The sequence below is a fragment of the Mytilus trossulus genome, chromosome 6, assembly GCF_036588685.1.
Source record: "Mytilus trossulus isolate FHL-02 chromosome 6, PNRI_Mtr1.1.1.hap1, whole genome shotgun sequence".
NCBI lineage: Eukaryota > Metazoa > Mollusca > Bivalvia > Mytilida > Mytilidae > Mytilus > Mytilus trossulus.
Window position 1 is genome coordinate 8,516,639 of NC_086378.1, and position 14,281 is coordinate 8,530,919.

At 31.9% G+C, this 14,281-nt stretch overlaps 1 protein-coding gene across 1 annotated transcript; it reads left to right on the forward strand.

The window, feature by feature from the left end:
• The first annotated feature begins 1,270 nt into the window (after positions 1–1,270).
• LOC134720714 (uncharacterized) lies at positions 1,271–12,073 on the forward strand. Its single transcript, XM_063583171.1, has 8 exons — positions 1,271–1,411; positions 2,282–2,475; positions 5,938–6,046; positions 7,878–8,009; positions 9,037–9,245; positions 9,860–10,157; positions 10,438–10,587; positions 11,884–12,073. The coding sequence occupies exons 1-8, from the start codon at positions 1,330–1,332 to the stop codon at positions 11,961–11,963; spliced, it is 1,254 nt and encodes a 417-aa protein (XP_063439241.1). The 5' UTR covers positions 1,271–1,329; the 3' UTR covers positions 11,964–12,073.
• The last annotated feature ends 2,208 nt before the right edge of the window (positions 12,074–14,281 follow it).

Consider the following 14,281-nt stretch of genomic DNA (forward strand, 5'->3'; position numbering starts at 1 on the left):
CGTGATGGTGTCCATAAAAGTAAAATTTACTATGCTGGCGGGCTTAAAATGATAATCATAGATAAATATCTAGAAGCGATAAATATTAGTTGGGTAAAAAAACTCATCGATAACGAAGATCTATCACCAAATTAGAAAGTCTTACCAATATTTTATTTTGATAAATTTGGACAAGAATTTCTTATATTGAAAATGAATTTCAACAATATTAATTTGGTCTATAAACTCAGAGAACTAATTCCAAAATTTTACTTAAGAATAATCATATCATAGATAAATTCAAAATCTGAAAAAGAATCAGATCATCTATCATATGAACAAATTAGACTGCAGCTTATACGAGGCAATAAAAATATCAAATGAAACGGTAAATGTCTCATTTTCAAAAACTAGGTTAACAGTAAAATTCTATTTTTAAATGACATTATTGATAATAAAGGAAAATTCAATTAAAACATGATGTTAGATAAATTATCCTGTCATGCTAACTGGTTTCCGGAATATTCTAAATTAATGAAATCAATACCAAATGGTTACAAGAGCTAACTAAAGAACAATCAATAAAAGCAAAAGTTGCTATTGACTCATTGACTAATTGCTGATTGAATATAAATCTAAAGATAAAATATATAGAAACGATACAAGTTATTACAGTATAAATGATTTAATAACAATTATTTTCTTTACAGTATACATAGGATACTATTTATCCGAACAAAAAACAAAACAAATTAATATGTTTGAAATTTAAAAAAAAAAATTCTGAAATATTGACAAATAAAGAAGGCAAATATGAAAAGTTCCATAATCTGGCTGCAGCAAAAATTAGATTAATTTCATGACTTAGAATTTATAATACATCATGTTGTTTTATTTCTATTCAGTATGTATTTTTTGTATATTTCTGACCAACATTCTCTTTAGCGTAATAAAGACATATACATGCAAATTTACATGGTCTGAGAACAGTTTTGGGAGAGGTTATTAATAAGGAAGTAATGTTCATCCATCCTGTAGCAGGATTTGTAACTGGAGGCTCTGAAACATAATGTCAAATCCGTCTGCACAAAACAAAGCCACCATCTATGTTTTATAAAAAAAAACCAGATAATTCTCGTTAGTTAATTTACATAGATATTTTATTTAATCAATAATGGTGCTTAGATTTTGAGCTATACCATCCTATGGAATTATAACTAAACATATCACATTAAACTATTAGAAAGATTCAATTGATTTAAGTACAATTCAACAAAACAGTGATATCATTAAAGCTGGCCTATTTCCGGAAAATCTCCTTTCGATGCATTTCCGGAAAATCACCTTTCGATGCATTTAAATCACCGCAGGCTATGCTACAAAATGGAGTCTTTGTATCTTATTTATTGTGTGCTTAATTCATTGTTCAGTTGTGAGTATTCTATTTATATGTTCATCATATAATTTTCATGTATACCGGTATATAAAGTATAATCTTTCGGTTTTCTTTTAATTGTAAGTCAAAACTAATCACAGGACAAAAACAAAACATCAATTGTTTCATCATTATTTTTCTAATTTTCAAATGGAAAATGACATGAATATATATACTTCATTTTTCTTGTGCATGTATGTGCAAATGTTTAACAACTACATACTAATATGATCAAATTGCTCATGAATAAGTAATGCAGTTTTATGTTATTTTTGTTATTCTAATCGGATTTTGTCTAATGCTTAGTCCGTTTCTGTGTGTGTTACATTTTAATGTTGGGTCGTTGTTCTTCTCTTCTATTTAATGCGTTTCCCTCAGTTTTAGTTTGTTACCCCATTTCTGTTTTTTTGTCCATAGATTTACGAGTTTTGAACAGCGGTATATTACTGTTGCCTTTATTTATATTTCTATGAGAACGCTTAGCAGTACAAAAAAACATTTTAGATCATTTTAGAGGAACAAAATGACAGATTCACATCTAACGTTAAGAATTTGGAAAAATGAGTTGGTGTTTAGGAAAATAATATTTGGCCATAATTTTGTTTTAGTTTTTTTTCATCCATAAAATTACGACAATGCAAAGTGAGGCAAACACATTAATACTTATTTAGTTATAAGGCATTGTTGGTTAGGTAGCTTTATCTTATTTTAACGGATGATTTAGTGTACCAGTTTTAAAATTATATTAAATTTAAAACACTACATGTGACAAGTTATTGCTGTTGAATATTGAATAAAATTTATCATTTGTTCTTCTGCACATTCTTGCATTTAGCACATAACCCTGACATAAATATTATTTTACAGTGCTTTGTGTAAAGTCTGCTGATACAAAGTATATGGAGACCTCGATCCGGAATTATTTTTCTAATACCAGACATCACGATCCTGAATACAAAGAATATAAATATGCAGCCAAAGAGTATATTCATGGAGAATTCTTGAGACATGGATTAACCACTGAATACCATACATTTCAGGAACAATCTGTGTCAAATACTGTGAGTTAAAATATAAAGGTGCAATACCACCATTGATTTTCCCCTATAAGTCTTTGTTAAATTTGCACTTTTCAAAAAATGGTGCACACTTTATCTTTGTTTCAAATAAAGATATAATTGGCATTAATAAAGTTTTATCCCTTCAAGTACTATAGAAAAAATTCCACATAACATTGCATTCCAATCTCCGGCGCAGAGTTCATATCCGTTCCATACATGCTTTGCAATACTGCACTTAATATGACCTCGTCATATTGAGTGTAGTGTTACAAAGTATTGAACGGAACGGATATGTGAGCTCTGCGCCGGAGATTGATTGCATTCCATATATAATAGCTACACTAAAAGTTAACCAATCAAATTTCCCCTTTTATAACCTGTGTACTAGCTATAGTAACCATGTAATCTCAAGTTTCGAAAATATTCTATAGAAACCCAAAATAAAAAAAATAATGATAATTTGAAATACCCCAGATATATGTTTATGACCCAGAAATGTTTAACTGCAATGACATGTAGGATTAATTACCTAAACAACTGTCAAATTCAAGGGAATATTTTTTCGACTTATTTTCGTAAGCAACCAGCTGAGACGTACTATGCTTTGGTGGTATTACACCCAAAGGTGTTATAGATAATGCATATTTTAAGGTTTTTCTTGTCGTAGAACACACCGAGGGGTGTCAGGATTGATCAAATGAAAGACCGACCGGAGGGAGGTCTTTCTTTGAACAATCCTGACACCCTGAGGTGTGTTCTACGACAAGAAAAACCTTAAAATATGCATTATCTGACTTATATACCGTCAAAAAAATATTAATTTTATAAAGATTTGTAAAATTTAGTATCCTATTTTACCGACACCACTAAAGTGGGATATTCCTTTCTAATGTGTTCAGGTTTAATACGCCCTGTGGCTCATTTAGAATGTGAAATAAAACTCACAAAATAATTTAGATATAAACCTTTTAAAATTATTAACCATACACAATACAAATATTACTTTAACTGCATGAAGTAAGACACAAATGTATTGTTACCTTCCGCTAACAGTGTATGACAAATACAAGACACATTGTAAGTACTTTATTGTACCACTTAGCATATGGAAAAGGGGGAGGGGGTATGTTTTGTTTTTCTATTTGTTATGTTATTTCTATCGCGGAAAAGTGGTTATTTATTTAACATTTTTACTTGAATCGAATGAAAAATTTAGAAAGATTGTCTTTTGAATAGCAATACATTTTATTAAAAGATAATCAGGATATAAATATATACCCCCGGCAACCGACCCTTTCGTTAGTTACGTTAATGTTATTCAATAGAATATACGATTATCTTATTAGTTGATCATTTGATAGAGTAAAAGGTATACTTAAATTTTAAAAAGTTAAAAACTGACACGAAGACGAATATAAATACATGTAGGTCACAGTATGATTTCCTATTCAGTGTGTATCGTTCTGAACATGCATGAAATATTTGCCACTGGATGTTAAGCAAGCAACCAAAAATCAATCAACCTATTCAGTTTGACTCAATAAGAAATTTTATAATCTTACACACGAATATGTTAAATCTGGATTTATTTTATGAAAGTCTACATTAAAATTCATCTGACATATATGATAATGTTTCTTTATTGTTGCGATAAATTAACAAAACTTCACGTTATTTGTCTCTAAAATTAAAATACGGGACTACAATGGCGGTTTCTTTTACACCTATCATCGATTGAATAAAATTAATTTCCAAATCGGCAAAAACAATCTATTAGACGAATAAAGTTTTGAAGTAAATCATAGTAAATTATAAATTGCATGTTTATCAAGGAAAATAATGACCTCACACAGGTCATTATTTTATGCCTTGGAGCATATATCATTGAAACATGGTATCGTCCGGGTTGATTCTGAAAAAGAATGACCTTACGTTCTGAAAGAAAATAACTCCATATAGGTATATAATTGAAGAATAGAGGTTCGTGTCTATGTTGCAGAAAAAAGGAAGTAACGTCTATACTAAAGATAATCGTTTCTCTGCTTTTTTGGAATTTTGGATCCTCAATGCTCTTTAACTTTGTACTTCTTTGGCTTCATAAATATTTTGATTTGAGCGTCACTGATGAGTCTTATGTAGACGAAACGCGCGTCTGGCGTACTAAATAATAATCCTGGTACCTTTGATAACTATACATATTTAAATATGGCAAATCTGTAAGACTCTAAAGTGCGTTGGTGACGCTAAAATGCGATGTATATCCATTTGATTACCTTCAATTTTAGCATTTCTTCAATTTATGTTAAGGTTGTAAAATTACGTTTCATTTAAGAATAAAAAAAGTGAGATGGCCCTTTTGAACTCGATTTAGGAATTAGCTACGTCCAAATTTAATCTAGCAGCTCTATCTATGTTTGTAATTCCATGTTATGAAACTGCGTGTACTTTCTACTTAAATTCTTCCATAATATTTTTTTACCATATTCTTCCTCATGTCTATTAAAGATATGAAAACACGGCAACTAGACAGAAACCTTACGACCTGAGGTATTGATTGACGTGGAAACTTGGTCGTCTACACATAGCAACCTCTATAACGTCAATCCATGACAAGTCTAAAACAAAGACAAAGGTTCATAATCATTATAATAAAACGAAAACACTTCACTAATTGGAACACAACAACAAACAAGACAATTGCATGGACCCCATTCCCGTTACACCAACACACTTTATAATGCATCACAATCGCAATTCACCGTGTAATATCATGGCATTTTAGCGTTTAACACCATCACACGTTAGGGTTTCATTGCATTTAGAGTACTACATATCTAAAGGTAAATTCATCTATCTTACATATCTAACGCAACCAAATACAAAATTATGTCTAAAAGGAAATACAGATAAAACACCAAATGATCAAACGACAAACAAATAATCACAAGATACAAAAAGGTTGACACTCGTACAAGATCGGATATTAAAATGACGATGCAGTATCATTGCAAATTGAGACAGCTCTTTAACAGAGACAAGATTACATAAAAATTAAAATGTCAATGTCAAAGTACGCCCTTAAACAATGAGCAAGGCCCATAGCGCACATTGAATCATAAAAGGTCCCGCAATGTCAAATGTAGAATAATACATACAAGTCACATATCGACCTGATTAATCTACAAAACAATGGAGGTAAAGCAAAGACGATCTTCAGTATTAACTGACAACCACTGAATTACAGACTTAATGAGTACAACATAAGAAAACAACTATAAAATTCAGTTGAAAAGGGCTTAATTCATTGGACCGATACAAAGCAAACAGAAAACTGACGAAACAAAAAAGACAAAGATTTAAGAGTAGTCGCATTTACTCAATATTTTACCCTCTATATTGCGTCAAGTAAGAAAAAGTTGTAAATTGATTATGAATATTTATAAAAGAACGTACATTTTTTAGGAGAATTTTCAATCAGTAATTGGTATAGCAAAAGGCACTAACTTTGGAAAAGCAAATGATCTGATAATTGGACTAGGTGCACATTACGATACAGTAAACGAAACAAAAGGTAAATAAAGTCAACAGTAGTATACCGCTTTTGGATTTTGAAGAAGCAGATAACAATTGATCAAGATCTTTAATTGAATGTGCAAATTTTTAGAGTACGGGTGTTTTTGTTTTAGAAAGAGATAAACCTCATTTTTCAAACTTTACTCAGCAAGCATTATAAGTACTTACGTCATTTATTTTCAGCTGTGTTAAGCTTTCTGTTAGCTGCTACGCGCGGTTAGCATAATGCTAATAAACATATTTTATTTGTATGAAAAAAACAAAACATATGATAAATGGAACTTCATAGATTGAAATAGCCGAAATTATTCATTTGGTGCATGTGTAAAAATATATGTTGTTTCTTTAAAACTTAATTTTGGTAGATAAAGTTAAGTAAACAAATGATGAATTAAAGATTATGTAAAATTTTCCTTCGACGGATGTCTCTTACCAATATATAGTAATGTCTACCATAAAAAAAAAGTAATGTTTTACTTACTGCAAGGGACATTCTCTACGAGATAAAAAAAAACCAAATAAAATATGATTTGCTTTGTTTAATCATTAATGAAAATGAAATAGTGAAATAATAATTCGCTTTAAGCAGCCAGTTTGGTTAAATTTAGTTAAAATAAGCTATGAAACACGAGGAAGAGTACTTCATTTGCCATGTTGAGTTATTAAAAGGACAAGAACGACAACATTGAAAGTAGAATACGCGTCAACCATTTGAATGACTGATTTGATTGACAAAAACTCAATCATATATCCCGGAAAAAATTAGGATTAACAAATATTTTGTAATTGTTAAAAAAAACATCAAATAATATCGCTATAAAACGAATTACAATACTATATTCTATTTTCAGAAATTTTATCTGTGACGTAACTTTTTGATGGAGTTGATACATTCGTGTGACGTTCATTTTATAATTCTATTGTGCTATATTTGTGAACTGTCGTAAAATACTTTTAAGGTGTGCGTTGGTCTTCGGTTGCTTGCATGAAATGAACTATTACACTATTTATTGATGTATTATTGTGCCCTGAGCATTTTTGTACTGTATTCCTTAAAATGTTCTGTACCCAGTCCGGATTATGACAGTTTCATAGAATAGTCCGTTTCTATGTATGTTGGCGTTTGATTTTGTAGCAGTTCAGTATTTGTATTGTTTTGGGTTGTATTTTTTTTTGTGGGGGAGAACACGGGATCCCCTTATAAATGATGTATTTCCCTCAGTTTCGGTTTGTGACATTGAATTATTTTAGTTTAATCGATTAATGACTAATGAACAACGAGATACTACTTTTGTCTTTATATAACCTATAATCATATTAAAGCAAGCAGACCTAGATCAATCGAATCCCACGGGTTTTTTATATATTTATTTCTATATTCATTTTTTTATCGGCTTCAATGCCCGTTTAATGTCTTCGGAGGTCAACATGATATTAAATATGATGGCGTTTTGACTTTAACAAACATAAAATATTGAGACATTTATGCATTGAAAATTGTTTATTTCTTTGATTCAAACTTTTTATTATTTGGATATATGTGTTAGTATGTTATAAATCAAATGTGAAAATGAATTTGACAGTTAATGTCCCTATTAGGGAAAATGGTCCTATTTCTCTGATATATTTTCTATGACACGATTGCATTAAATACACGTTAAAATTTGTTTAACAACGATGTTTAAAAGTTAGTCCTCTTCCAGAAAATGTTTTTGTAACGCAAATAGTATGCTCTGGGAATAAACGCATACAGTTGAAACGGCGACTTGGCAAACCCCAAATATCCAAACAGTCTAAATATCAATGTAAAACTATTTCTATGTTCACAGGAGTTAATGATAATGGAGCAGGAGTTGCAGCCATGTTGGAAGTTGTTAGACAATTGACTGATAGGAATAAAAATGGTGTCAAAAGGAAAAATACAATCATTTTTGTAGCATTTGATTTGGAAGAATATGGATGTATGTATATTTTCTGTTTTCAGTCCATATCAATTTAAATCCGTGTTATAAAGGTTTTTGTTTTCTTATTTCAAAAACGTATCTCCCTAATTCTTCAGCTGGACAATTTAAATCACATGCCAAAAACATATACCATTACCAACCTGACTAACTAGTGCCTCTAATGTTGATTTTCTGTAAATTGCCACTTTTACTTTGAATAGAAAGTCAATATTGTGAGTTAAAACAAAGTTTTGTCTGGCATGTTTTCAACTTAGCTATGCCCCGTTCTTCTAAGAGATCAAATTGTATACACCAAAGTTCTCTACTTCTCTTATGTCTTCCTCATAATGCAATATCAAAGCTATCCAGGAGTTTTATATTGGTAAAATTTCTAAGTTATTTGTCTTTGAGATGAAACATAGATATCATATCTGGGAACCAGTTCGGAACAAAACAAAACAAAATGTCTATGAATATTAAATTTCCCCCAAAAGAGGTGTATTTACAAAGTGCAACCTTTACTTACATTTATTTGAATAGAAATATTTGGAAAAACACCTTTTCTCATCACAATACTTTTTTTTTCAGAATGATAGCCTAATAGAAATCATTGCAAATCCTCTATTTTTTCTTGTACAGTTCATTTTACACCCCTACCCTTGTTTCATTTTTTTAATTATCAGCATTCAGTCCTTCCCTAACCCTTGACAGTGCTGTGACAGCACATAATGAGAGCAAACTGTACAAATTTGTTCGAAAGGGAACGACTTACACTCTGAACATTCAATAAGACTAACAAGCAAGAAATATCGATCTTTATACTAGGTCAAAGACGTCAATAAATAAATTTTGAAATGCCGCACTTAAATTTACGAAGTTTTATCTCGGGAGGACTCGAAACGGATTATGTTATAATCTTCAGGATGTCAGTAGATAGGCAGAAATAGCGGTTATAGGTGCAGTTGAAACAAAACCAAGTACATGAATTGGCCCCAAAGCTTTATGTCAGGATAGAATCAAATTGCCTTTCTTTTTTTTACCACAGCCTGCCGTGGAACGTCAGATTGCAAGCTCCCTGATGTCCCACTGGCTGGAAGCCGACATTTTCTTAAGGAATGGCTACCTCCATGGTTGATATTAAATTATGGTAATGCTGTACCAGCAGTGATACATGGTGTAATTATATTGGACAGTATGATGAATTATAATACATCAGCTAGATCTCAGACGATTCCACTACAAATAGAAGACACGGTATGCTATACCAATAAATCATATAGGAAATAATAGAAAGTTTACCATTACTGCCTTTAAAATTATTATTCATCTGTTTGTCCGTCCAATGAACAAATTGACACATGATCTGAAAACATGAGAGTTATTGCAAGACATTGTGTACGTATGTGTGCCACATCAAGTTGTCTAAACCATATGTATTTTGTGGTTAACTGTTAAGCATTTACAAGTAACAGTTAAAATGTTGGTTTTCATTTTTTACATCGGACTATGTATTTGGTTCAATATGACGCCTGTTTGCAGTGAGGTCTCAATTTCAACGAAGGGATAAAAAATGTGACACGGAACAATTTGTGTGACTATCATACAAGTGAGAGGTTTAGCTAGCTATAAATTCAGATATAATCCAGTTGCTTCTACATAAAAAAATGTTGGGTTTTAACAAGACTTTTCGACAACTATCTCGTTTATCAATCAATCTATATATATGTAATGTGAATTATTCCATGTACAAAATTTACTGGTTGTGTCTTTATTTCCGGGGACAATTATATTTGTCATAAAGGTGACATAGATGTAAAGGGCCCATTGAAATAAAAAGGTGAAACAATTTTTTGATTATTTTTTTTCAGTTTGAAACAGCATTTCCAGAATCCTATGCCAGTATAGCTTCTGACAATTTCCAAGGAGACTTTCTTAATCTGATATACCGAAAACCAACTAACGATTCATACTTAGCTGAAGAATTTCTTAAGTCTTGGGGAGAGCTGGGAAAAGCAAAATATGAAATCGAATCTCTACCTCTTACTTTTACAAAGTTCAGCGAAATACCATCATCTGACGAAAAAAACATCCTTATGAACTTCATGCGAAGTGATCATGGAAATTTCTGGGAAAGTGATTTACCAGCCATCTGGTTGACGGACTCAGGTAATGTGCTATTGTAGAATTAATTTAAAATATATTTTACAGCTACATTAATATTTTTGTATCACCTTCAATGTGTTATTCTTGTTAGTTTAGTACCTTGTATTTGTTCTCAGAATGGACACCGTACACTTTGAATATAACATGTATGAAATACAAAATATAAAATTCAGCAACTCAGTTTCTGTAAGATGCAAACTAGCATTTGAATAATTTTAAGAAAGAAGATGTTAATTTTGACTTATATTGAAAATATCTAACGTCATTTCATTTGTTTTTGCAGCCGATTCTCGGGGTGATATGATACAATGTTATCATAAGGAATGTGATAATCTACAAGTGATGCTGACCGATGAGAATATTAATTTCCTTGGAAAAACTGTTGATGCTATCGTTACTACGATACATAAACTTTCAGAACCATCGGGATCTGGTTTGTACATTTACTATTTCTTCGTTATTGAATTTCGTATTTTTTCATAATCTCTGTATCACTTTGTAAATTTGTTAATTTATTGTTTATTGATTTATACGTGTGGTTTAACAACGTGAGGTTTCTATACTACATTTAATGCAGTATGCTGCTTCTGAGGTACTTAGTAGTAAGGTTGTTTACACTATAAATGTGAGGCGGCAAGGCAGCTATATGGCGGTCAACAGGGATTTCCCCAATCTAAAAAAATAGACCAAAAATCCATCATTAGAAGTATAAGTACTTCCATATAAGGTCATGATACCGTAAATTACTTTTAAGGACATTTTGATTACTTATAGGGATTATGAGGCAAACGTTTACAGTTTGTTGTATCATATTTCAACCGATGAAAGACCAGAATTACTAAGTATCTATACAAATAAGGATGTAAATCCCCTTTACACAAATACGCGCGTTTGACGTATTAAATTACAATCCGGGTACCTTTGGTAACTATCTATATAGTGTCTAGAATTATCATTTTTATACTTTGTTGACTATGATTGATTTGGTCTTTAGGGCAAGAGGGCACCAATTATTGAAGCAATGTAAATTATTCAATCATTTTGTTATGATCTAGTTATAATACAAACCATTATTAGGAAAATATATGTGTCTAATAAAAAAAGAAGATGTGGTATGTTTTCCAATAAGAAAACACTTACCAAAGACCAAATGACACTGAAATTAAAAATATAGGTTACCGTAAGGACTTCAACAATTAGCAAAGCCATACCGCATAGTCAGCTATAAAAGGCCCCGAAATGACAAATGTGAAACAAATGAAACGAATAAACTAACGGCCGAATATATGTCCACAAATGAACGAAAAACAATTATGAATCACATCAACAAACGACAACCAACTTGCATTCATAACAGGTTTTATTTATAAAGATTAATAAAAAGTGGCCTACGATAGCAAGGTTGCATTTCTATCGTATTAGGCGAACTGAAAATGACCACGACATAAAAAAAAAGAAGAGAAACACCAACAAAAGACATCCAAATCTACAAAACACTACATAGAAATTTCCCAAATGAAGAAACAAAACCCTAAGGGGGAACTCATGTGCAGTAAGCAGTTGCTATTAAAAAACTAGATCTTTTAGTTTACTAGGCAATATCACAACAAAGGATCTTACAGATTTGTGACAGAGTAAATATTTCGCTAGAGTCATTGCAACTGTTAATTAGATGAAAGTGTAATAATTTAAACTGTCCTTTACTCATATTTTGCAAATGTTATTTCAGGGGAAAATGATGCAAGTCGATGCAACCAACAGACTTTACTGACCATACTTACTTACATTATATATACGAAAATGATGTAGTTATTTTTAGAACAAAGTGATGTTATGTAGTAGAAACTAAAAAAGCAAAGGCTATTCCACATTTTCTGCAAGGTCTGCAATATAAAACCGAAATCAAAATTTAATAAATATAAAATGTCATTATGATTTTATAAAATTATACAAATGTTATAAACTGTTTACAATAAAATCAATATATATCATTCAGTAATTCAGTAAAAAGTGTTTGTGCATTGTACTCAATTGACACTGGTAAATATGTCCTTACTATTCACAGTTACGATCATTCAGAAATATTCCGAAACGGCATATCCAAGAAGTGGTGTTAATCCGACGTAGATACTGAAAAAATCAAAAGAGTTATTTGTGAATTTACAATCTCAATCATTCAAACATTGTACCAACATTTAAACCTTTTATTTTTCATCTCTTTATACCACTATTTCACATACTTAACTTGAAGTTCGACTGAAATAACTCGTCAGCTTATGTTTCATTAACAAAAAGGGCACTCGACGTTTTGAATATCTAGTTTTGGACTTGAATTCAGCTTTCTTTGTGCAAAATCATAAAAAGTCAAGGATAAAATATACCAACGAGAATATCAATGCCAAGCTGGACTTTTTAAGTGACAACATATTTGTTAAATTTGGAGGTTTGGTCTTTAAACAGACTTTTGGGATCCCAAAGGGTACCCATTGCGCTCCTCTACATGCAGATTTGTTTTTATATTCATATGAAGCAGAATTTATCCAAGGGCTTGTACAGAAAGGAGAAAGAAGTTAGTCAAGTGTTTTAATTTCACCTTTCGGTATATTGATGATGTACTGTCTCTTAATACTATTAGATTCAGTGATCACTTCCATTCAATATATCTAAGTGAACTTGAAATTATAGGTACTATCGATACAGATAAATCTACAGCATATTTAGACCTTTTTCTCGAAATGAAATAACTACTGATGGTAGGTTGAATATAGTCAACTTCCAATTTCTGTGTAGCAACATCCCAGCGGCACCAGCATCTGGAGTTTATGTGTCTCAATTGATACGTTACTCTAGAGCTAGCTCAAATTACTTTGATTTTGTTGAACGAGAAATACTACTTTCTCAAAAGTTGCTAAGACAGGTCTGTGAATCAATCAAATCAAGGTCATCACTAAAGAAATGTTACGGTCACCATCATGAGCTGATTGGCTGTTATGACAAAAGTGTGTCAGAAATCATATCTTATATTCTTCCTCAGTCATAAACACTTTCCATCACAACCGAACTGAACAAAAATATAACACGGCGGGTGCCGTATACGGTGCAGGAAATGCTTACCCTTCCGGAGCACCTTATTTCACTCCCGGTATTTTGGTGGATTTCTTTTTTTTCTTAATTATTATTTATAACTATTGATGTAAATGTCCTTTGGTTTTGTGAGTCTTTGTGTCCTTTGTTTTGATTATTATTGTCTATACAGACACATTATTTAGTATGGCGTTCATTATCACTGAACTACTATATATTTGTTTGGGGACCAGCTGAAGGACGCCTCCGGGTGCGGGAATTTCTCGTTGCATTGAAGACCTGTTGGTGACCTTCTGCTGTTGTCTACTCTATGGTCGGGTTGCTGTCTCTTTGGCACATTCCCCATTTCCATTCTCTATTTTACATTCTTATTGTATTATACGCCAACATTGTAATGGAATCGGACATCTTTATAACAAGTGACATATTCCTGATTTGGAACAGGATATTTTAAAACAAGTGGTGGGTAACCTGGTTTTATGGATAGCCAAACTTCTTATATAGCAATTTAAAAAAAATATCGCCAAAACGACCACACTTCGTCACAGAATGTGTTTGAGCGAGGATGTAAGCAATGACATTGTGTGTACTGCAGTTAAGTAAGGTACAACGCCCAAGACATGACAAAAAAACAAAGGACAACTTTTACTTAGGATAGGTGCATTAAGAATGTGGCGTGATAGAACATGTTTGTTACGCCTCGGTCACACCTTACCGGATAAGACGAACGGACGCATAACGGATGAAAATAAAAGTTGTCCTTTGACAAAATTGTTATCCGTTGTTGGGAGTCCGTTGATGTACTGACCAACTAAAACGGACGCTTAACGAATACATAACGGACATGCAACGGATATGCAACGGACGAGAAACGGAGAAGTACCGGACAGAACGGATGTCGAGCGTACATCATACGGACGAGTACCGCAAAAAACGGACGCCTAACGGAAGCGTAACGGATAAAACGGATGAACAAGATATAGGAAAAAAATTAAACGCGACAATAATAATACATGTAAATCGCATCAATAGTAAAAATGTTC

Coding starts and splice junctions, on each gene's coding strand:
- LOC134720714 (XM_063583171.1), top strand. CDS start 1,330: ATGCATTTAAATCACCGCAGGCTATGCTACAAAATGGAGTCTTTGTAT. Junction 2,476..5,937: donor AACAATCTGTGTCAAATACT/GTGAGTTAAAAT, acceptor TACATTTTTTAG/GAGAATTTTCAATCAGTAAT. Junction 10,588..11,883: donor TTCAGAACCATCGGGATCTG/GTTTGTACATTT, acceptor ATGTTATTTCAG/GGGAAAATGATGCAAGTCGA.